The 23,285-nt window shown below is 34.9% G+C and overlaps 2 protein-coding genes across 5 annotated transcripts; one reads left to right on the plus strand and one right to left on the minus strand.

The window, feature by feature from the left end:
• Window positions 1-685: 685 nt before the first annotated feature.
• On the plus strand, window positions 686-11,896 carry LOC113857682 (zeaxanthin epoxidase, chloroplastic-like). Of its 4 annotated transcripts, none has more exons than XM_027489803.1 (16): window positions 686-1,432; window positions 1,953-2,115; window positions 2,287-2,361; window positions 2,536-2,636; window positions 2,760-2,875; window positions 3,207-3,418; window positions 4,549-4,640; window positions 4,846-4,960; window positions 5,075-5,178; window positions 9,671-9,716; window positions 9,847-9,911; window positions 10,016-10,102; window positions 10,349-10,403; window positions 10,689-10,777; window positions 10,870-10,954; window positions 11,432-11,896. In XM_027489803.1, the coding sequence occupies exons 1-16, from the start codon at window positions 927-929 to the stop codon at window positions 11,510-11,512; spliced, it is 1,992 nt and encodes a 663-aa protein (XP_027345604.1). In that variant the 5' UTR covers window positions 686-926; the 3' UTR covers window positions 11,513-11,896. The 4 variants fall into 4 exon arrangements, 2 of the variants coding, with proteins under 2 accessions (XP_027345604.1, XP_027345605.1); XM_027489804.1 differs by having other exon boundaries at window positions 927-1,432; window positions 11,423-11,893; XR_003503289.1 differs by having other exon boundaries at window positions 2,287-2,347; window positions 2,536-2,875; window positions 9,671-9,774; window positions 11,432-11,893.
• Window positions 11,897-20,865: 8,969 nt separating this feature from the next.
• On the minus strand, window positions 20,866-22,115 carry LOC113859273. Its single transcript, XM_027492084.1, has one exon. The coding sequence runs from the start codon at window positions 22,033-22,035 to the stop codon at window positions 20,866-20,868; it is 1,170 nt and encodes a 389-aa protein (XP_027347885.1). The 5' UTR covers window positions 22,036-22,115.
• Window positions 22,116-23,285: the final 1,170 nt, after the last annotated feature.

Here is a 23,285-nt window from a genome sequence, read left to right on the forward strand (position 1 = left end):
TAATAATTAAAAATATATTTAAAAAAGTGAGAAAAGATATACTCTTAACACTCTACAATATATATATATATATATATATATATATATATATATATTAACAAACTTTTTATCAATGTAAGTTAGAAAAAGTTAATATCTCAATAGAAAATTTCAAAATTTAAATAAGTAAAATAAAAAATGATTAAAAATATATAAAAAAATCAAAGTTAATCTAAATGACTTGTAATTTATTAAAAAATAAATATATTTCTCTCTTATTGTGAATGGTCACATATGACATAATTGATTAATTTAAATTCATAAATTTTTGTTTTTAAAAAAATTAGTATAATGTATCATAGTATAAATCTGAACTTAAACTAAGTAAAATTATGGATATATTTTAACCTTAGTATATATTTCATTTAAGTAAAACAAAGTTAAATTTTTATCATCACTGGTTGAAAAGAGTGAAAAAGAAAAGAATTTTTACCTTAAGCCAATCGAATGGATAAACGTCCTTATCCACATAGGAAAGTAGCACAAGCCAATGAAATTTGATATTTTGATCTCACGGGTCTGAAGCATGATCGGGTTCCTCATACGTGGGCAACCTTACAACATACAAAGCACCGTATATCTGTGGACACAATTAAGCTACAGAATGAGTCTGTCACAGTCACCAGCCACTGAGTTAACCCCTTAACCTTTACTCCCAAGTCACAATGCTGATGTATTTTTTGACATCTTCGTAATTGGGTGCTGATATTTCTGCTCTACAACTGCAAACCACCAATTCCGTTACCGATGTTTATTCCTCATTAGATTTTATTAGTGCCATACATTATCAAAACTTCAACCTTTAATTTTATTATCCATAACTTCATTTAGTACTTCAGTTTTGAATTTTTTGACTCACAGTAGACACAAAAACAAACGCTGCAACCATGGCTTCTACCTTGTGTTACAACTCTCTTAACCCCTCAACAACAGCTTTCTCAAGAACCCATTTCTCAGTTCCCGTGAACAAAGAGCTTCCACTGGATACTCACACTTCACCTCTTCTGAGCTATAACTGTCGCTTGGGAAGCAGAACAACGAAGCAGAGGAAGAGTGTGATGCATGTTAAAGCTGCAGTGGCAGAGGCTGAAACGAAAAATGTGAGTGGGACCCCTCAGAAGAAGAAGCTTCGGGTGCTTGTGGCGGGTGGTGGGATTGGAGGGTTGGTTTTTGCTTTGGCTGCAAAGAGAAAGGGGTTCGAGGTAATGGTGTTTGAGAAGGACGTGAGTGCTATAAGAGGGGAGGGACAGTATAGGGGTCCCATTCAGATACAAAGCAATGCGTTGGCTGCTTTGGAAGCTATAGATTCTGAGGTTGCTGAGGAAGTTATGAGAGTAGGCTGTATCACGGGTGATAGAATCAATGGCCTTGTAGATGGGGTTTCTGGTTCTTGGTAAGTTTGAAAGATTGATGTTTGTTTGGTTTAGTTTATATCGAAGAAAGAGAGAACTTTGAAAAAAGAAAAATCTTTATTTGCTCAGAAATTATCCAAACCATGCTTGTCCTTGATAATTTTGCGGTTTAATTGTATTTTCTTTTCTTGTTTTCTCTTTAGGCATGGGGTACTCATACATGTACTTCAATACAAAAAAATAGTTAACCTTGTTTGTGTCGGTGGTCCTAAAATTCTATTAAAATCCTGTTTTCTAATGGGATTGATTGCACCTAGTGAGGGCATCCTTCATTTGTAAAGTTTAGAAGCTCAAAGGCTTAACAGGGTACAGTAGAATTAAACATATAATTACCTCTAGCAAACATGAAAGGGGAGTTCTGTCAATGTAAATTACCCTTTCTTTGTCAAACAAAAATCTTGTTTCCTTGATATCAAGTTATTAAAAGAAAGCAGTTTTATGCAATTTCTTTATGAAATTGTAGCATTTGGTACCATGAATTGATATATAGTTGTTCATCAGGTATGTCAAGTTTGATACATTCACTCCTGCAGTGGAACGTGGGCTTCCAGTCACAAGAGTTATTAGTCGAATGGTTTTACAAGAGATCCTTGCTCGTGCAGTGGGGGAAGATGTAATTATGAATGCCAGTAATGTTGTTAATTTTGTAGATGATGGAAACAAGGTAAGTAGAGAAAGCTTGTTGAAGATCTTCTCACACTGCTATCAATTGATATGTAATTTCCGATGCTTATATTTCTTTATTCTCTTGAACATGCATTGGCAGACTAATGTTAGTAAAATATATTTTGATTGACATTTACTACTCTTCTCATTCAGAATTCCAAAATTTCAGGTAACAGTAGAGCTTGAGAATGGTCAGAAGTATGAAGGAGATCTCTTGGTTGGAGCAGATGGTATATGGTCAAAGGTCTTATTGATTTTTCCTTGATTCTGATCTTATTCTTTAGCAAATAATTTTTTGCATATGATAGTAAACGTCATACTTGAACATAATGAGTACAAAAAACTCGTGTGGTTGTAAGCAGTCCTTTTAATCTTAAATTCTGCATTCAATCTTATTGTAGTCTTTTGTTGTGAATAGGTGAGGAAACAGTTATTTGGGCCAAAAGAAGCTGTTTACTCTGGGTATACTTGTTACACTGGTATTGCAGATTTTGTGCCTGCTGACATTGAATCTGTTGGGTATGTTTGGCCATTAGTCATGTTTTGTATCCTTATTTTTCTATTTCCTTTGCCCTACTTACATATTTTGTTACTATTGCTTGTATCATGTTGAGAAGCTAACTTGAACTTCTTTGCTGTAAGGTACCGAGTATTCTTGGGACACAAACAGTACTTTGTATCTTCAGATGTTGGTGCTGGAAAGATGCAGTGGTATGCATTTCACAAAGAATCTCCTGGTGGTGTTGATGTTCCCAATGGTATGCATTCTTTATGTGTTTGAGATTTGACTCCTGTTAGAAGGCCTGTGCAAATGTTGAATTTTCGATATATACTTGCAGACATACTCTTTGAATTGTTTATCCTGGCTTTTTAATAACTGATGCTGTCTTTCAATATAATTAAGTTAAAGGAATTGATCGTACCTGAAAAGAATTTTTCAATTATTAAGGTAACGACAAATTGATTATTTGTTTGACTCTGACATCTTGAGCTAAGATAATTTGTATGATGAGGATCACTGATTATCAAATGTGCAGCCACTAGTTACTATTCATTATATTTAATTTCATAACTCTTTCTGCATGGCAGGAAAAAAGGAAAGGTTGCTTAAAATATTTGAGGGCTGGTGTGATAATGCAGTAGACCTGATAATTGCCACTGAAGAAGAGGCAATTCTGCGGCGAGACATATACGACAGGATACCCACATTGACATGGGGAAGGGGTCGTGTTACTTTGCTTGGTGATTCTGTCCATGCTATGCAGCCAAATATGGGACAAGGAGGATGCATGGCTATTGAGGTATATATTTCTTTTATCTGGTATTGTCTAAAGTTATTATTTTTGCTCTTCGATTTGTGTTTTAGTGACTTCCTACATATTCAGACCAGAAACAGATGCAGGCGTTTGACTATTTAGAGGGCCAAAATTATATGAATTTTAGGAAGTGATCACAATGATATTTCACAATGATTGGATCAGTTTCAAAATTTTCAGCAAAAAAATGAAAGATTGTTTTGTACCCTGATTAATAAATCCTCCAAGTCTGTTACCTTGGATAACCCAAGTTTGCACTAAAAAGTTTTCCTTTTCATTGATGTGATCTGTCGAAGCATACTTTTTGGATCCTCTCTTTTTTCTTGTGTCTCTCTTACTTTGAGACTAAAATTTTTCTGTACATTAGACCATACAAACTTATCATAACATAATCAGTGAATGTAAAAGCTATTTTTACAGTTGACATGAAAATTATACTAATTATAATAGAAAATGGAAACATTGTTGGGGATTTCCTGCTTATCCCTGTTGGACTCGAGAAATAAAGACACTGAATTCTATATAAATTATATAAATAATCTGGTGCTTGGGCCATATTAGAGGACAACCATCAATCAACACACAGTTTCCCCCTAACAAGGTGTTTCGTCCTTGAAAACACAAATTAACAATCCAGAATTGCCTTCTACAAGTCTGTCAAACAACCTATAATCACTATAACTGTCACATCATAACATGTAACTGCCTAATCCAAAATTAATATAAAACTAAGTGCTCAATAACTTTCTAATACAGAATTTAAACTGCCTAATTCAGAACTTAGCCTATCAGTCACCATCTCCCTTCTTCCATGATTCATAGCTAATACACTATTATCATTGATTCACTGGTTTTTTTTTTTTTTTTTTCTGTTAGGTATTTCAGACTTTTTTTCTTGGCAAGGCTATCTAATAAACAATTTTTCTTCAATATCTCTAATGAATATCGACAGTATACAGAAACATGAATAAAATTAAAATATTTCCTACTATAAGACGAAATGGAGATCCATAGTGTCACCTTTTGTCAAAGCCTCCAAAGGGGACCGGTACTCAATGAAACACTTAAAGAGTGAGGCAAAAATCCTTTTTAACTAGCTTGTTTTATCATTGCAGGACAGTTATCAACTTGCATGGGAGTTGGACAATGCATGGGAACAAAGTGTTAAATCAGGGTATCCGATTGACATTGAGTCTTCCCTAAGGAGGTAATATACCATTTTCTCTTCAAATATGCGAAACACTGAAATAATGATTTTATTGACTTGATTTGAACAGAGAGATGTTTCCATATATCAACCTTGGTCCAATAGTTAATCCTTCATCATTTTCAAATTGGTTGATTTGATAATAAATCTCTTTGGTGATCATTGGTGCCTCTCTATTATTTCCCTTTTCCATTAATGCTTCCAGCTATGAGAGAGAAAGAAGACTACGAGTTGCTATTATTCATGGAATGGCTAGAATGGCAGCTCTTATGGCTTCCACTTACAAGGCTTATCTGGGTGTTGGTCTTGGTCCTTTAGAGGTAGGATCTTAAATTTCACAGATAAAAGAATGAACAATACAGTGAATTTGATACTTCAAAGTGAAATAATGAAATGCCTCTCCCAAATTCATTATTTCTTCCCTTTCTGTGCAGTTCTTGACTAAGTTTCGTATACCACATCCTGGAAGAGTTGGAGGAAGGTTTTTCGTTGACATGATGATGCCTGTTATGTTGAGCTGGGTCTTAGGTGGCAATAGGTAATGATGAAAGCTCACTTTGCTTTGCTCAAAGAGTTTCATCTTTTTTCTTACTCCAGTCCTCTCATTCAAAATGCATGTTAGAAATTTGAGCCAATGGATTAACAATGAGAAGTTCAAGAAACTAATAATATTGAAAACAAGGTTTAGTTTTCACTTGCAGCCAATAAGACAGATGATAAAACACCACAAATGTACTCAGTTTAATAGAAAATATTTATTGAAATACAACACAGACTGTTCCCTACACCAATGAATTGCTGTTCTAGAGACTGATGTCTCATACCAAGAATATTTCTGTTCTAAAACCGATAAATACAACACACACACAATAACAGCCCACTTACACCTAATACTAAATATAGCTCCACAAAGCATAGCTGTCGCATGGCATAACTGCCATTCATTACAAAATATAACTGTCCACTAACACTACTTACTCCTAAATTAAATGAAGCATAACTATCATATGGCATAACTGCCATTCATTGCACACGCCTTCTTCTGAAATAAACATTCCAAATAGGAGGTCCTGGAGTATCATTTCTGTTATTACCCCAGCAAGAGCAACCGCCTTGTCCTAAATGCAAAAGGTAGGAAACTGATGTTGTAAAGCTGACTTTTCTTCCCAAGTAGCATTCTCAGTAACAGTCCTTTCCACTGTACTAAATACTGTTTGGTCATCTGTGATCTGTCCACAATTTCCCGATTGTCTAAGATTTTCTCTGATTGTATTCCTTCATTTGGGTGAATCTCCAATTCATGAGGTAAATCTGGTTCAACAAATGCAGATCCAATGACCTTTTTAAGTTGAGACACATGGAAAATTGGATGGACATTAGAAGTAGGCAGGAATTGCAACTTGTAAGACACCTCCTCATACTTGACAATAATTTGAAAAGGCCCATAAAATCTGGGAGCTAATTTTTTATTGATTCAAGTAATGTCTATGTGGTCTTAACTTTATGAAAACTCAATCACCAACTGAAAACTGCAAATCCTTCCTTTTCTTGTCCACCCACTGTTTCATCTGATCTTGTGTTTTTGATAAATGGTACTTAAACTGATTGAGTGCCTGATCCCTTTCTTGTAATCCAAGTGCAACTGCCTCAACTCCTGTTTCACCTTCTACAAAATGCAGAATCGTAGGAGGAGGCCTTCCATACACCACTAAAAATGGTGTTGTACCAGTAGACACATGATAAGTAGTGTTCTACCATAGTTCAACCCATGGCAACCAGTAAGATCAAGTCATAGGCTCCTCAAAAGCAAAACAGTGAAGGTAGGTCTCCAAACAGTGGTTAACAGCTACGGTTTGATCATCTGAAGATAGTAAAAAGATGACATCTTCAACACTGGACCCTGCAATTTAAACAATTCCTTCCAAAAATTGCTTTCAAATAAAATATCATGATCACTCAAAATAGAGTTCAGAATGACATGCAGCTTTACTGCTTCTTTAACAAATATGGCAGCCACACTTGGTGCACTGTAAGGATGCTTTAACGGAAAGAAATGACTATACTTAGATAGTCAATCCACTACCACTAGCACAACATCATATCCTCTGGATTTTGGAAAGTCAGGGATAAAATCCCTAAAAGGATCTTCCGAAACTTGGTCTGAAATTGGTAATGGTTGTAATAAACCACTAGAAGAAGTAGCCAAGTATTTTTGTCTTTGACAAGTGTCACAAGACTGCTTAGTCCATAATGGATTTCTTTATACCAAGCCAGTATAAATTTTCTGCTGGTCTTCTGTAGGTTCTAAGAAACCTTGAATGGCCTCTAGTAGGTGTAGAATGAAATTCCGGCCATAAAACAGGAATGATAAAGATTGGGAAGGGACCACCAATCTGTTTTTATATAACAAAACCCCATTATGCAGGGAATAATTTGGATGACCTAGAAGATTCTTTTGTATATGAAAAATAAATTTCTGCAGCTTCGGATCCTTATGAACTATTCATTTATCTCCCGATCTTGAAGCCAAGTAGGGGTAGAAATGATGGTTTTTAATTCAGCATCTCCATAAATCCTAGAAAGTGCATCTGCTGCTCTATTCTCCCTCCCTAGCTTGTAGATGAGTTCAAAATGAAAATCCAATAATTAAGCCATCCAACATTGTTGGTCAGCAATAGTGATGCGTTGTTCCAACAAATGTTTAAGGCTTTTCAGATTAGTGTAAGCCAAAAAGATTTCTTCCTACTAAATAATACCTACAATGATGAATTGCCAACACCAAGGCCATTAGCTCCTTTTCATAAACAGACTCACTGAGGTTATTACTGGACAATGCTTTATTGAAAACGATGGGTTTTCATTGTGGCATTAAGACAGCCCTAACACCATTACCATAAGCATCACATTTTATTTCGAAAGGGAGGTTAAATTTGGATATGCTAACACTGGAGAAGCGGTAATGACCTGTTTTAATGCCGTAAAAACTTTTTCTGCAGTTGGTCCCCAATGAAAGTTACCTTTTTTTGTCAACTCAGTCAAGGGTCTAGCTATCTTTCCATAATTAAAAATAAATTTTCTGTAGTACCCATTCAAATCCAGAGATCCTGTCACTCCTTTAACATATTTAGGTGTGCTTCATTCTACAATACTGCTCACTTTGGTTGGATCCACAGTCACTCCGTTGTGAGAAATTATATGCCCTAAGTATTCCATTTGTAGCTACCCAGACCCACTTTTTCTTGTTAGCCGCAAACTGAGATTTTTTTTAATACTGTTAATACTTGAGATAAATGCTGTAAATTTGTTTTTTAATTAACACTGTGCACTACCATATCATAAAAAAAAACCAACACAAACCTTCTCAAGAAAGGTCTAAAAATCTGTTTGGAAGAGTAAAAAGTATAATGTTGTAGCCAGATCCTGTGCTGAAGTTGAATATCCAGTAAAAACTAATACCTCATGTGAACTTGTATGGCTAAAGCAGCTTATTTCTGAGTTCAAGTTTTGTGAGTAAGACTTATGAGGCTTATTTGTGATAATCAAGCAGTCTTACATATTGCCTCTAATCTTGTTTTTCATGAGCGAACCAAACATATAGAGATTGATTGTCATTTCATTCGTCAGAAAGTTCTCTCTGGTGAGATTATTATGTCATTTGTAAATTCTAATGACAAATTGGCTGACATGCTTACTAAGTCACTTCAAGGTCCAAGGATAACATACATTTGTGACAAACTAGATGCATATGATTTATATGCACCAGCTTGAGAGGGAGTGTTGAGAATCTCTATGTTTTCATTATTAATATAGTTACCTTCTTTCCTTGTATATATAAATCTGATCGATTATGTAAATAAGGTAATTGGCAGTCATTTGTAATTAATCAATCCCTATAATCAAGGGATTTAGTAATGCTGAATGGTAATGAGAATATTCAGATTTTACCCTAATTATTTTCTGTGCTTCTGTCTCAAGTCATCTCAATATACTCAACAAACATTTCCCTCTTGTTTTAATTCTATCAACTCTTGATAAGGATTTTCAAAGTATCTTCCTCCAAACCGAGCCACCAAAGCCTTCAACTTGTCCCGAGTGAGTGATTCTTTCGATGGTCTTAATAAGTTGAACCAATATACAGTAGACCCTTCCATACTTAATTTGGCCAACTTAATTTTCACTTGTTCTGAAACATTCTGAACTTCAAAATAAGTTTCAGCCTGAGTAATCCATCTTACATTATCTTCTCCATTTAAACCAAGCAATTCTATTTTTTTGACTGCCATATGGTACTCCCCAAACCTTGAGAATTCAAATTTGATCCATGACCAATAGGAATTCTCTTCCTTGCGATTGGAACTCTCATTTTCCTCCCCCAATTTTCTCCCAAACAGGTTCTGCATTTAAGAAAGTAGCCTCTCTTCCATGCGTCCCATTCTTTCCTCCATATGCTCCATGCTAGTTTGAAGTCCCTCTACATTTTCCTCTGATGAATCCATATGTTCTGACATCTTAGCCATCGATAAATGGTTTACTTGTTGGTCTGAGCAAATTCCTTTCCTTTTTATCCGGCAGGACGAATCAAAAAATGATAGAATACCAGAAATGTACTCAGTATTTAATAGGAAATATTTATTGAAACACAAAACAGACAGACTGCACACAACAGCATGAATTTGCTGTCCCCAGACACTCACGTCTCCTAGAGAGAATATATCTGTTCTAAAACTGGCACATACAATAACTGTTCACTTACACCCTAATCCTAAATAAAACACCACGAAGCATAACTGTCATATAGCATAACTGCAATTCATTAAAAAATAACTGCCAACTCACACTGCTCTTAAATTAAATAAAAGCATAACTATCATATGACATAACTGTCATTCATTACACATGCCTTTTTTCTGAAGTAAACATTTCTAATAGGAGGTCTAGAGCATCATTTCTATCAACAGAATATTATGCATGATCAAATGTAAAGTTGTTTAATTGATTACTTTAAATGAAAAATGATGCTACTTTTGCAGCTCCAAACTTGAGGGTAGACCACTAAGTTGCAGACTCTCAGACAAAGTACGTTGCTCAAATAAAGTTACTTTTGTACTTTGTTGCTGAGAAGATATTGTATCTGGTAATTTATATGTTCATATCTATTAGATTTATAGTGATCTGAATGCTAATAGGCATTTGATTATTCATGAAGGCAAATGATCAGTTACGAAAATGGTTTGAAGATGATGAAGCACTTGAACGTGCTATTAATGGAGAGTATGTCTGTGACCAAATATGTATGAGTATCATCTTTTACATATTTCTTACCGAATACTTAGATCACATAACTTCTATTCCTGTCCTTCTTGTTTGAAATATAGGTGGGTTTTATTACCACATGGAGATGAGACATGTCATTCAAAGCCTATCTCTTTAAGTCAAAATGAGATGAAGCCCTTCATAATCGGGTATGCCTACAGCTGCACCACCTGCTTACAAATATGACATAATAGTTGTTAAATTTTACCAATAATGTACACATTCAATTTGTTGACAATCATACAGTAACAGTTTTGGACGTGCCTTTTGAAACATGAACAGATATTTTCCTTTTTGGTCACCAATAAGTGTTGCATTGTACCATGCTCAATTATCATTAAAAATATCTAATTCTCACTTTCAGCATATTTTCTGATATGTTTTGGTAATCACAGGAGTGCACTGCAAGAAGATTATCCAAGCAGTTCAGTTACAATACCTTCATCCCAGGTATCATGACTTGAATCAAACATAGTTCCACACTTACGGTGTGTTTGGGAACACAACTTAATTAAACACCGATTCAATAAGCTCGTTTTACTTGAGGGATTATCCTATAAATTTGACAATAAAACTTCTTGGAATGAGATGAAAATAACTTATTTTGATAAGCTATACTGAAATGCTTATTGAAATAAGCTAAAAAGAGCTATAAGTTTTTCCATTAATTCTTCTAGATCCTCCCTTAATGTGCTTCAGAATCATGCAGCATAATCAATGAATTTTCTTTTTAAGGTTTCTCCGAAGCATGCTCGAATTAACTATAAGGATGGTGCCTACTTCGTGACTGATTTGCGGAGTCAACATGGCACTTGGATCATTGAGTAAGTAAAAGAAATGGTAGATGCTATATTTTACTTTAAAAGTTTCAAATTCTTTTAAAATTTATCTAATATCGTTCTCATTTTGTTCTCAGCAATGAAGGAAAGCGATACCGTGTTCCTCCTAATTATCCTGCTCGTATCCGCCCATCTGATGTTATTCAGTTTGGTTCTGAGAAGGTGAGATGATCCCTAAAGAGGTCCTTAAAATGTTGTTGCAGTATTCATATCAGACATTTGCATCTTCTAGAACTTACATAAGTCGTATGAGATACTATATGAAACACATGAGAAAGAGTCAACATCTGTTTGTTTGATTAATGACTAGTTTCATCAGTAGTCTGTTAAAAAGTGCACATTAATCGTTGGAAGGTTCAATCTCATTGAGTTGTGTTACTTCTACACACTTTTTTCTTACAATTATTTAAAATTAATTATTATTTTAATGTATTTTTTAATCAATGCCAAAATTTTAGTAATTACTTTTATTTAAATACTTGCGTGAGATATGCACAAAAATGATGGAAGCGACATTTTCCTTCTCGTAAAATCTGGGAGGAAAATTTCTTTATGCATATCAATTATCCTTGCTTTAATATGCGCAATTTTATTTTGAATAGTGTCATTATGATGTCTAAGCATCCAAAGTATGTGCAGGTTTCATTTCGTGTTAAAGTGATAAGATCAGTTCCAAGTGTCTCAGAGAAGGAAGGGACACAAATTCTACAGGCAGTGTGACTGATTGATTGTATTCAGTTACAATTGTAAGTAGTAGAAAAATTATACAGCATAAAATATGAATATGTAGAGAACTATCTCCATTCTTTTAGCGTGGGGTATTATACAAAGGTCCAGTCAGTTAGGATGCGATCATGTCACATGCCCATACTTGTAAGAGGGATTCTTGATTAGAAATTGCTTACCACAGGCTCTCCATTCAACACTCTCTGTGTAATGGCATTTGTTAGTTTGATACAAATACTTCATAGCATAACTCTCATAAACTTACACATGCTTAATGAATGGATTAGGCAAATGCCTAGCTGGGACTTTAATTGTGATTTACCGAATGCAATATAATTGTATACTTGTCAATATAATAAGAGGAAGTTCAATAGTCTGCAATCTCTTTCTAACTCTTCTTGAGTTGGATCTGTGCTCAGTTTATTTTTGCTCAAGTGTGATCAAGGATATGTTGGGAAACACAGTTTAATTAAACGCTGATTTAATAGGCTCCTTATTACACGATGACTTATCTATTTAATCATTGAACTTCTTAGAATAAGTTAAAAAAAAAAATTATTCTGATAAAATATCCAGAATAACTTATTGAAATTTGAAATAAACTAAAAAGAACTTATAAGTTATTAGCAATTTGCACAAGCTCTTTATAAGTCTTCTCTAATGTGACCCCACGTTTTGTCTTCAATTTTTACTTACATCACGAGCAAGCGCTGTAAATGTATCTTAAATTTATATTTGACAAAAATAATGCAGTTACTACATCTTAGCCTGGATGAGAATTGTCATTGTGTCTGTTCTTGCGTCTATTGTCTAGCATCTTATCTTGAAGATGATTGTCTTGGTATAATTGTTTCATTTCATTTTGTTCTTTCCTTCTACGCGCTGATTTCTATGAGATACTAAGTTGGTGTTCTCTAATCAGGCAAGTTACTCTTTTTATTCCAGTTTCAGTGCTCAGTTTAAAAGACAAGTTTAAATCATGTTCCGTATTCTTGTGCTCCTGTAAATATATTCTCAACACGAATTCAATTTTATCTAAACCACAAGAATCTTTTACTGAAGGCAAATAAATCATTATATATGTGATGCCATATACCATTATTTTTATATTATATTATTTTATATATATATATATGTCCTTAAGACAACTTTTAGTTGTACCTTTTTGGTTGAAAAATCATTTCCTAAATGAATTATTACATTGGGTTTCACTGTTATTTTCTCATCCGTCAAGATGCTTTACAGATTCGCTCATAGCATGTTTTATGAGAGAAGCACGTCTTATAACCCAATATAATCCTTATACTTTTCTACATTTTTTATTTACTGTTTCCTCTTGTATTCATTTAGCACGTAATAATAAAAGTGGCAAATTGATACTAGTGTTAGAGGTGGCATTATGCTGATATAGAATGGCATTTGAAAACAATTTTTATACTCTAATACTAACACCTAAACTTTTTAAATGAGTTATAATATTTATATTATTTTTTCAAAATGAGTCTTTTTACTCGTTAACATACCTTCGTCACCATCGAAATCCTTCGAGGAAAAAAGGAAAAAGTAATGGAATTTATGCTTAAAATGGGCCAAGTTGTTATTCATTCCTGTTGGAATTGTCTCTCAGAACGGACGCTAATTCTAGTCATACAATAATGCACAATTGAGAAGTTGACATATAAGCCACAAAAACATAGTAAAGCATCACAATATAGACTACATTGTTGAAAAATCGACAAACTTGCTTTAATGTCAACAAGCTTGCTCCAATATAGACTATATAGTCACCATCTCTCAACCACCCCATCCCATTAGTTGTTAAATCTTTATTAGAGTCCAAACGAAACTGATCTTGTCTCCCTGTGCTTGCATGAGATTAATCAATTGGTCACTACCATGATCCTCTACCCAGACATTTGTGTCATACAACTTTGACATAGCTTCATACACACTGTGTATGGTCAACTCTTAACACATCACTGACATTGATCACTCCCTTGATCAACGGCTGTGATCAGACTTGAGGGACATGTGGATGTAGCGCGAGTAGGTGGATATGGACCCCATTGGTAGGCTCATTGCCCATGGTCTCATGTTATCCTTGCAGGCTCCGAGACACAAAGATTTCAGATTGCAAGGTGCATACCAATTACATTGATGATCAGTAAACAGTTTAGGTTATAAATTTTAAGATATAAATTTTATTTTAAAAAATTATTGGAACTAAGAGAAATTTAGAAGGCTATCAACTTGAAAGTGGAAACTTATACTTTTATTCATACTAACAACTTTTAAATACAAGAAAATCATAACTTAAAGTTAATTATAATTCCTCTCATTAATCTGAACATAAATCACAAATAAAGTTATTCATAAATATGTAACAGCTTATTTATTCTTATAATTTCTATGATCAAAACTCATAAAAGTAGGAATAAACACTAATAATAACTATTGATTCAGATTCTCAACACTCTTCCTTGCATCAGTAGTTATCAACTTCAGGTTTCTTTCTCAAGTTCTCGAACCGTCCTTTTGAAAGTGCCTTTGTGAATATGTTTGCAATTTGGTCTTCTATTTTGCAATATTCCAGTAAAACTTTACCTTCTCTTTGAACTTCTCTAAGAAAATACAACTTAATGTTGAAGTGTTTAGTCTTTCTATGAAAAACTGAATTATTAGAAATTGCAATTACTGTTGGATTATCGATAAACACTTTAGTTAAATATGTTCAAACGACTTGTAGATCAGTAAAATTTTTCTCAGTCATAAGACTTGATTAACAGCTATAGTAGCAGCTATGAACTTTGCTTCTGCAGTTGATTGTGCTACAATATCTTGCTTCTTTGAGGCCCAAGAAAACACTTCAGACTCCAAATGTAAAGCAACAACCATAAGTGTTTTTCATATTATCCAATGAACCTGCGGCAATCACTATTGAAAAATTCATGAAGATTAAATTCTTGATTATGCTCGAACCAAATTCCATAACCAAGAGTTCCTTTAACATATCTCTAGCAGCTTGAAGATGAACTTCACTTGCACAATGTAAGAATCTAGAAAGAACACTTACAACTTGCAAAATATCAGGTCTTATTGCTGTAAGATACATGAGACAACCAACAAGACTTCTAAATTCAGTCTCATTAATTTTTTTTGCATCATCCTCTTTGTAAAGCTTCAGCTTTTGAAACATTGGAGTACTTATAGGCTTAGAGTTCTCCATTTGAAACTTCTTAAGAATTTCTTTTGCATATTTTTTCTGACTAATAAAATTTCTTTTTTATGTTGTTTGAATCTAGAAAGAACACTTACAACTTGCAAAATATCAGGTCTTATTGCTGTAAGATACATGAGACAACCAACAAGACTTCTAAATTCAGTCTCATTAACTTTTTTTGCACCATCCTCTTTGCTAAGCTTCAACTTTTGAAACATTAGAGTACTCATAGGCTTAGAGTTCTCCATGTGAAACTTCTTAAGAATTTCTTTTGCATATTTTTTCTGACTAATAAAATTCCTTTTTTATGTTGTTTGACTTTCATTCCAAGAAAGAAAGTCATTTATCCATAGTGTGTCATCGCAAAGACTTTCATCATATTTAGCTTGAACTCCTCAGCAAATGCAGTATTGTTTCCTATCACCAAGAAATTATCCACATACAAAGAAACAATTAAAATCTTAGAGTTCAAGCATTTCACATAAAGAGTTGACTCACTGAGACTTTTTGTGAAACCAATACTCAGTAAGTACTCATCAATCTTATTGTATCAAGCTCTTGGTGCTTGCTTTAACCTTGTACCCATACAAGGCCTTCTTTAGCAAACAAACCTTGTCTTCTTGTCCTTTAAGTGCAAAACTTTCTGCTCAACATATATCTTCTCCTGCAAATAACCATTCAGAGAAACATATTTTACATCCAACTGAAACACCTTCCATCCCTTTTAAGTTGCAAAAGCAAGAACCAATTTGATTGTATCAAGCTGAGCAACTAGAGCAAATGTTTCAGAGAAATCAACTCCAAATACTTGAGCATATCCCTTCACTATAAATTTAGCTTTGTGCTTGTTTATAGAACCATATGCATTGTGTTTTGTCCTAAACATCCATTTAACACCAATAACATTTTTGTGTTAAGGTCTAGGAACCAATTCCCATGTCTAGTTCTTCTCAATTATTTTAAGCTCTTCCTGCATTGCAACAATCCACTTTGGATCTTTTTCAACTTTAAAAAAATCTGCAGGTTCTAATATAGCAACATTACATTTTTCATAAATTTTAGAAAGTAATCTGACTTCTCTTACAAGTGGATCATCAACATTTTCATCTTCTTCTTTAAAAGAAAAATTAGGAACATGTTTTCATCCATCTTTCTGCCAACTCTATTGTTTATCTTCAGCAAAATAAACATCTCTGCTCATTATAATCTTACTAGTTTGTGGTTGGAAGACTCTATAAGCTTTTGAAATTGTGCTATAGCCAATGAAAACTCCAGTTTTTGCCTTTTTGTCCAACTTATCTCTTTTCACCTTTGACACATAAGTAAAACAAATACATCCAAAGACTTTAAAGCTTTTAATAAAAGATTTATAACCATACCATGTTTCATACGGAGTTTTTCCTTTCACTGCTTTTGTAGGAAGCCTGTTTAATAGAAACACTGCAATGTTTGTAGCTTCAGCTTATAACTTTTTTGGAAGTCCTTTCTCATGTATTATGCATCTAGTCATCTCCATTATTGTTCTATTCTTCCTTTCACTCATTCCATTTTGTTGAAGAGTGTAAGGCGTAGTAAGTTGGTGCTCAATCCTAGCCTCTTCACAGAAGGAATTAAATTGCTTCAAGGTGAATGCTTTTCCATTATCAGACCTTAGAACCTGAATTTATAGCTAGCTTGATATTCAATTCGAGCCTTGAACCTCCAAAACACTCTTGCAACTTCAGACTTGAATCTCAAAAAATAAATCCAACATATTCTGGTAAAATCATCAATAAAAGCAATATAATATCTACTCCCTTGTAAAGATAATTCAAGTTGAGATCCTCCAAGGTTTGTGTGAATCAACTGCAGTTTTCTTTAGGCTCTCCATCTTGCTTGTGGAAATGGCAGCATAGTTTGCTTCCCATATTGGCATGCACTACAGCTACTTAAGTGATCTTTCAGTGATGGCAAACCTTTCACAATATTGTGCTTCTTCATGTAAAGCAATACAACATGGTTGAAATGACCCATTCTCTTATGCCAAAGTTCAGTGACATTGATGGAGCTTGAAACAACTTTCACTTCCTCCATCAGATCTAAAGGGAAGCTTTTTCCTTTCATTTTGACCTTGAACATATCCTGTCCACTTGCATCTTTGATCAAGCACATTTTGTCTTTGAAGAAGACTCTGTAGCCTTTTTCAAGCAACTGACCAACACTCAACAAATTTTGATTAATATCAAGTACATAAAGTACATCAGTGATTATTTTTATACCTGAGCAGCTTTCAATTACAATAATGCCCTTCCCTTTCACAGCTATGCACTCTTCATTGCCAATTCTAACTTTTGAAACTGTGATTCAATCCAATTCTTTGAACAATTCTTCATCATAGGTCATATGATGTGTGCATTCACCGTCAATTAACTAACTTTCACCATTGCTGTTGGTGGCAAAACAGGTTGCTACAAATAATTGCTCCTCCTCTTCTTGTTGATCAACCACTTGAGCTTCAATTTGAGGCTGCTTTTTGTTTTTGCAAATTTTTGCCATGTGACCAAGTTGGTTGCATTTGTTGCAGCGTATATTAGGCCTATTTCATCATCTGAAGTGAGGATGATCCCTTTTTTACAATGCTGACAAGGAGGATGATTCAACTTCTCATCTTCTTCTTTACTGCCTTTGTTAGAATTCTCTCCTTACTCAAAGTTGCTCCCTTGAACATTCTTTTTCTTTCCTTTGTAACCATGATTGAGTTTCAGTTTGCCTTGTAACGCACCTTCAATCACACCTTCTCTCATGAGTCTCCTTTGTTCTTGGGCTTGCAAAGCATACAACAATTCTGCCAAAGTAATAATTGACAAATCTTTTGAATTTTCCAAAGAGGAAATAGTGGATTCAAACCTCTTAGGAATAGTCACAAGAATTTTTTGAACAATTCTTGTATTAGGAAACTCAATTCTAAGCAACCTCACTTTATTTACAATGCTTAGAAGTCTGTTAAAATATTCTTTCACTATTTTTGACTCCTTCATCCGCTACATCTCAAACTCTTTGATTAAATGCAACACTTGCATCCCTTTGACTTTCTCATTTCCTTCATACTCTTGTTTGAGAAAATCTCATATGGCCTTTGCCAATTTCAGAGTCATAATTCTAGTAAAGATTGTTGAAGAAACAACATAAAATAGACAAGATTTTGCCTTTGATTTTTGCTATTTTCTTTCCTTATAAAACATGATTTGATTTAGTGTTGGATTTTCTAGTAATTGTCCAACCTCATAATCCTCATCAATAGTCTCCCAAAAGTCACTTGCATCAAGAAAAGCCTACATTCTAATTGTCCATAGGTGATAGTTTTCACTCTCAACAACTAATAATGTTATCACTTGGTTATCAGATTGCATTTTCAATTCTTAATGTAAGTGTTTAGGTGTTTAGTGAAACTCTCAACCTTGTCAAGTCCCTCAAGAACAAATAAAGCTTTGATATCAAATGTTGGAATTAAGAGAAATTTAGAAGGGTGTCAAGTTAAAAGTGAAAACTTACACTTTTATTCATACTAACAACTTTTAAATATAAAAAAATCATAACTTAAAGTTGATTTTAATTCTACTAATTGATCTGAACATAAATCACAAATATAAAGTTATTCATAAATATGTAACAATTCTTTTATTCTTATAATTTCTATAATCAAAACTTATAGAATAAGAATAAACACTAATAAATAATAGTTATTGATTCAAATTCTCAATAATATATATAAGATGTGTTTTAGTATGGTCTAGATCGCATGTTCAATGATTATTTTTATATAAAAATTTTCTTTGTTAATTTTATTATAATATTTATTAAAATAAACTAATTTTTTAAAATAATGAAAGAAATTAATAAAATAAGTTAAAAAATTTATGAAAATAATAAGCAATTTCTCTAAGATGTGCCTATATACTCTTGTATATGTTAAAATTAATCTTTGTAAAACTTTTCCGTCCAGAAGTTGAAAAATAATAATGCACGGGAAGACATATGCAGAGAGAAGATGAGGATGGGGCGGTGGAGGTGAAGGCACATGAATATCATAGACTTGTGACAAATATTAACAGTTGGGTTCAGGATCAGGAGTGAAGGGAGGACTCAGGATTTGGATGACCAAAGTGACAGTGCATGATGCAGATGCAGGGAATGACCCTGCATAACATTTATTGATTGTTTTTGGGATTTTACCTACTTTACTTGTTACCGACTCTCGCTTTGGTTACCCTTTTGCACATTTTTTGCATCATGGAGAAAATGTGGTCGATGAATGATATTTGGTCTAATCTAAACTCGCCGAGGATATTCTGATGAGTCTGCCTCAAGTTCACACAAACATGTAAACAGTTTTGACTAGTTTAATCATACATAAAATTTGCTAGAAAACCATATATTATGACGATCTATTCTAGTTTTGAAAGGAATTAGTTCGTGGCAAGGGTTATTAGTTTATGCAAACGACAAAAATAGCTCACAATATTGGGATATGGGTTAAACTTAAAATTTCAATTCACATGATGGATCTCTCTGGATTAAGTAATTAAGAACAAATTGTGTAAATACAATATCAGATACAATATAAAAATTTTGAAATTGGAAGGTGCAAATCAAATCATATGCACACTTTCCCTGTACCAACCCCACGCTCCATCGCAGGAGCCCCCCCTCCAAATGTCTACAAAATAAGACAAGTGCTCCAAACCAAAACCGTACAACATTTCAGCTTCATTTCTTATCACCCTAGAAATTAGCTTAATATGAAAACTAAACCAGGAAGGTGGAAAGAAACTAACAAGCAACAACAATGAAGTGTGCAACGGGAGAGCTCATTGGATTGGAAATACGTGGTCCCTCTGTTTCCTGTCAACCCTCCAAACTTCATTTTAAAATAACAAACACTTGGCTCAGTCCACGTCTTTTCCCATCCTAAACCCTCATACACCGTGTTAAATATATCCATCCATCTTTTTCTGCCAAACTCAAAACACATATATCTTTCTTTTGTCCCTTAAAAGCTAAACTGTTACTAGGTTTCTGTCTTCTCTCTGCCTGCAAACCCCATACATGCCGTCCATATATCCTTTTCCAAATTCCCAAGGACAAAAATTTTAATGAAAAGAATGTTAACATCATAGTATCTCCCTCTGCCAATTTTCATTTTTTTCCCTTCATTAAATACCTTTTTCACCCGGACATTGCTATTTTTTTTCACGCCTTCACTTTCATCCGCAGCAATTTGGTTCAGTTTCCCTCTCCCCGTGTAACTAAACTCGTGAGATTAGTAATAAATAAAATTACGAAAGAAAAAAGGATGACTAGGCTAGCTAATTTCAGTTCCTTTCTAATCTTATTGCCCGGTTAAAACTATATCGTTTTTAAATGAATTTTTATGCACTATCACCTAAAAAAATTACTACTTTTCTCTCATTTAACCCCTGGTTCATTCATCATGTCATGTTGTCTCACACCAGCAGCGTCATGTTCCCGTTGGAGGCTCACCTTTCTATTACGAAGATCTCTCTATATGTATGTGCTCGTAGCTCGTACACACGTGCACTGATACTACGGAAACCAAAACCAAAGTAGCTCCGTTTGTAAAGTTTTAATTTTATTTATTTTTACTTTCTAACAGAAAATTTTATTACATCAGGATTAATTACATTTATCTTGTTACCAAACTGACCAATAAATTTTAATACTTCGAGTGAAGCAAGAAAAAGATAATTTAAATTTAGGAAAATGGGCGCGCAAATATCCAAGGTAAAAAAGTGAAACTGCTTAAAGTCTTAAACCACCGTCGGGAATCAGAGATTCTTCATATTACAGCACACAACGGTATATTAACCATCGATTCTTATTCATACACAGGACGATCATTAACATGAAGCAATTTAAAAAACCTATGATCACTTCTGCACTTTGTTTAAGGTAACATTGCGATTTCCCCATTCCTAATTGTTTTACCCAGGTGGGAAGGGAAATACAAATATCGATGTCAAAATAGTTTTTCTTTTTCATTAAAAAATTGTTTACCTGATAAAAATAAAAGCGAATAAAAAGCAAATGTACATGGAAATACAAAGGCAATTAGCTCCAGTTCCAAGTATCATGACCGAGAAACCGATTCGGCCAGTTTCCCTATTCTCTCCACCAGTTCAGGGGACAACTTCTTAGGCGGTCTCCGTCCCTTCCCCGGTCGGAAATCGAATCCTAACGCATCCGAAACCTCTTCGGAGCTCCACCCAGATTTTCGGAGCGAATCCGAAAACCTATCTGTTTTTAAGAGAAGAGCATCCAAAATGCCTTGATTATCGAACAAAACCATATCCCCTTCAAAAAAATCCGAACCCGAAACTTCCACCATTTCGGATACATCCGATTCGCTCCACCCTCCTTCCCTCAACACCGATCCCATCTTCCCTATATACTCCTCCACCCACTTCGGCACCTCCCATCGCCGAATCTCGACGAACCTCTCCGCTGCCGACGGCGACGAAACTCTCCGGCGGTGCTCCACGGCGGCGTCGCTCCAAAACTCCACCCACCGGGGCGTCCTCCTTCCAACATCGAGGCTCCGCCGCGACAACTCAGAAACGGAACATTTAACGGAGGGTTTATCGGCGACGGATCTCTGCTTCTTGAGAACCAGAGTATCCGAATTGAAACCAGAGCTCCGAAACAGCGACTCTCGCTGGAAAAAATCCGCGAGGTCAAAGCCGCAGCAGAAGATTCGATTCTCGTCGACGAAGAAGACGGGGTTTCCCGCGAGGGAGGGGTTGCACGGAACGTAGCAATGGTTAAAGATGGGAATCAAGAGTGGTGCTCTCTTGAGCGCGTTCCTCGCCACTTGCAAGGCCTTTTCCGGCACTGTGGGCCTTGGGCCCCAGCACCGGGACCAAAGCGCGTTCCTCGCGATTTGTAGCGAAATAGCAGCCACGGGCAAGTCCATTATGGCGCGTAAGTGAAGCCGAGCTCCAGCGGCGCGCCAGTCTGGGAATCCAGCTCCAACGGGCAAGCCGGCAGCGAGGACGGCTCGGAGGTCCGGTGGGAACACGAAGCCGAACTCCGCCTCGGCTCGAGCAAACTCGACGTCGGAGAGACCCGATTGAACCTCTATGCCTGAGTTACGGAGGTGGGTTATGAGCTTATCGGAAAGAGAAGATAATGACTGAAGAGTGTAACGTTTGGTGGTTGAAGAAACTGAAGCGGCTCGAGCGGAGAGGCGTCTTAGACCGGCTAAGTGAGCCGGATTCAGTCTACGGTCTACGTCGACCATTGTATTATTTTTCGCTTTGGTTTTGGAGTTTGTTTCAGATACGAGATGAAAAGAGAAGGTTGGAGGTGATTATGCGCTTTTTGCTGGGACGAGTGATTTTGGCGAGTGGTGGAGAAGATTGCTTATTTATAGCCCCTAAAATATGGAGCCCACATTGGATTTCTGGTAATGTTTTCTTCTTTAATATCCAATTACCATGTTGCCCCCTCGCTCTTTAGTAAACACACTGTTGTAAATCTGTAAATAACTTAATTCTTATACTTAATTTTTTTCTTTTTTTAATTTGTAAATGGTATTTTTAATTTCTGAAATATGTGTTATTATGGGCTGATAAGCGTTGAGAAGCAGTCTAATGTTGAATTAAGTATTATTATTTTAAAATGGAAAAAGAGAAAAAAATTAAATAAGATAAATAATATAATAAGAAATAAACTATAAAGTATTACAAAAAGATGACATAAAAATAACATTACCCCGTTGAATTTACTTGCATTTTCCTCTTTTGTTGGCTTGGTTGTCCATTATCCCGGGATATTTGAGACTGCAAAAGCTAACCTCAGTGCAATTAATATTCGCTTCCTTAATTTGTTCATTGAACTTTTTAATCCGTTCAGTTGATTCTACGGCAAATATTATCTTTTAAATAGTTAAAACATTTCAAATAATATATTCAATACTCTCTAAATAGATTTATTAAGAACAGACCTTAATTCTATTGATTTTAAGTAGTGTGTTACGCAAGGCATACATGGCTCTGGCCCATTGGTAATCATGCATTTGATTGGCAGGGGAAAGCTAAGCATATAATCATTATGGCACGTTATAGTTGTATCTAAGGTTAGCTAGAACTCGCTCTTTTCTTTTTCATTTCTTGCTTGCTTGTAATCGTTATTTATTTCAGCATGTGTCTCAAAAAACATTTAAAAAACAAGGCTAAATCTAACTAATCATTGATCAAAGACAAACTACCTTAAAGACGGGTTGTCTCTCAAAGAGAAGCTAAGGTTAATTCTATCATTAATTCCCATCTCAAGGACCACTATGCTTCTTCACCCACATGATGAAATGACTAGCAGGTTTGGTGTTAACATCTGTGCTAACTCTAATTAATTAGCTAAAACATTGTTACACTACTGGAGTCAATATTTGCAGTTTTCCCAAACTAAAATAATAACGAAGGCCATTTATAGCTTAGCTAGATTCAGAAAGAAATGTTTTGTGTTACACTCACGAGCTTGCTGCTTTTCTCG

Source organism: Abrus precatorius, unplaced genomic scaffold, assembly GCF_003935025.1.
Source record: "Abrus precatorius isolate BTA unplaced genomic scaffold, Abrus_2018 Scaffold2, whole genome shotgun sequence".
In the NCBI taxonomy this organism is placed as follows: Eukaryota; Viridiplantae; Streptophyta; class Magnoliopsida; order Fabales; family Fabaceae; genus Abrus; species Abrus precatorius.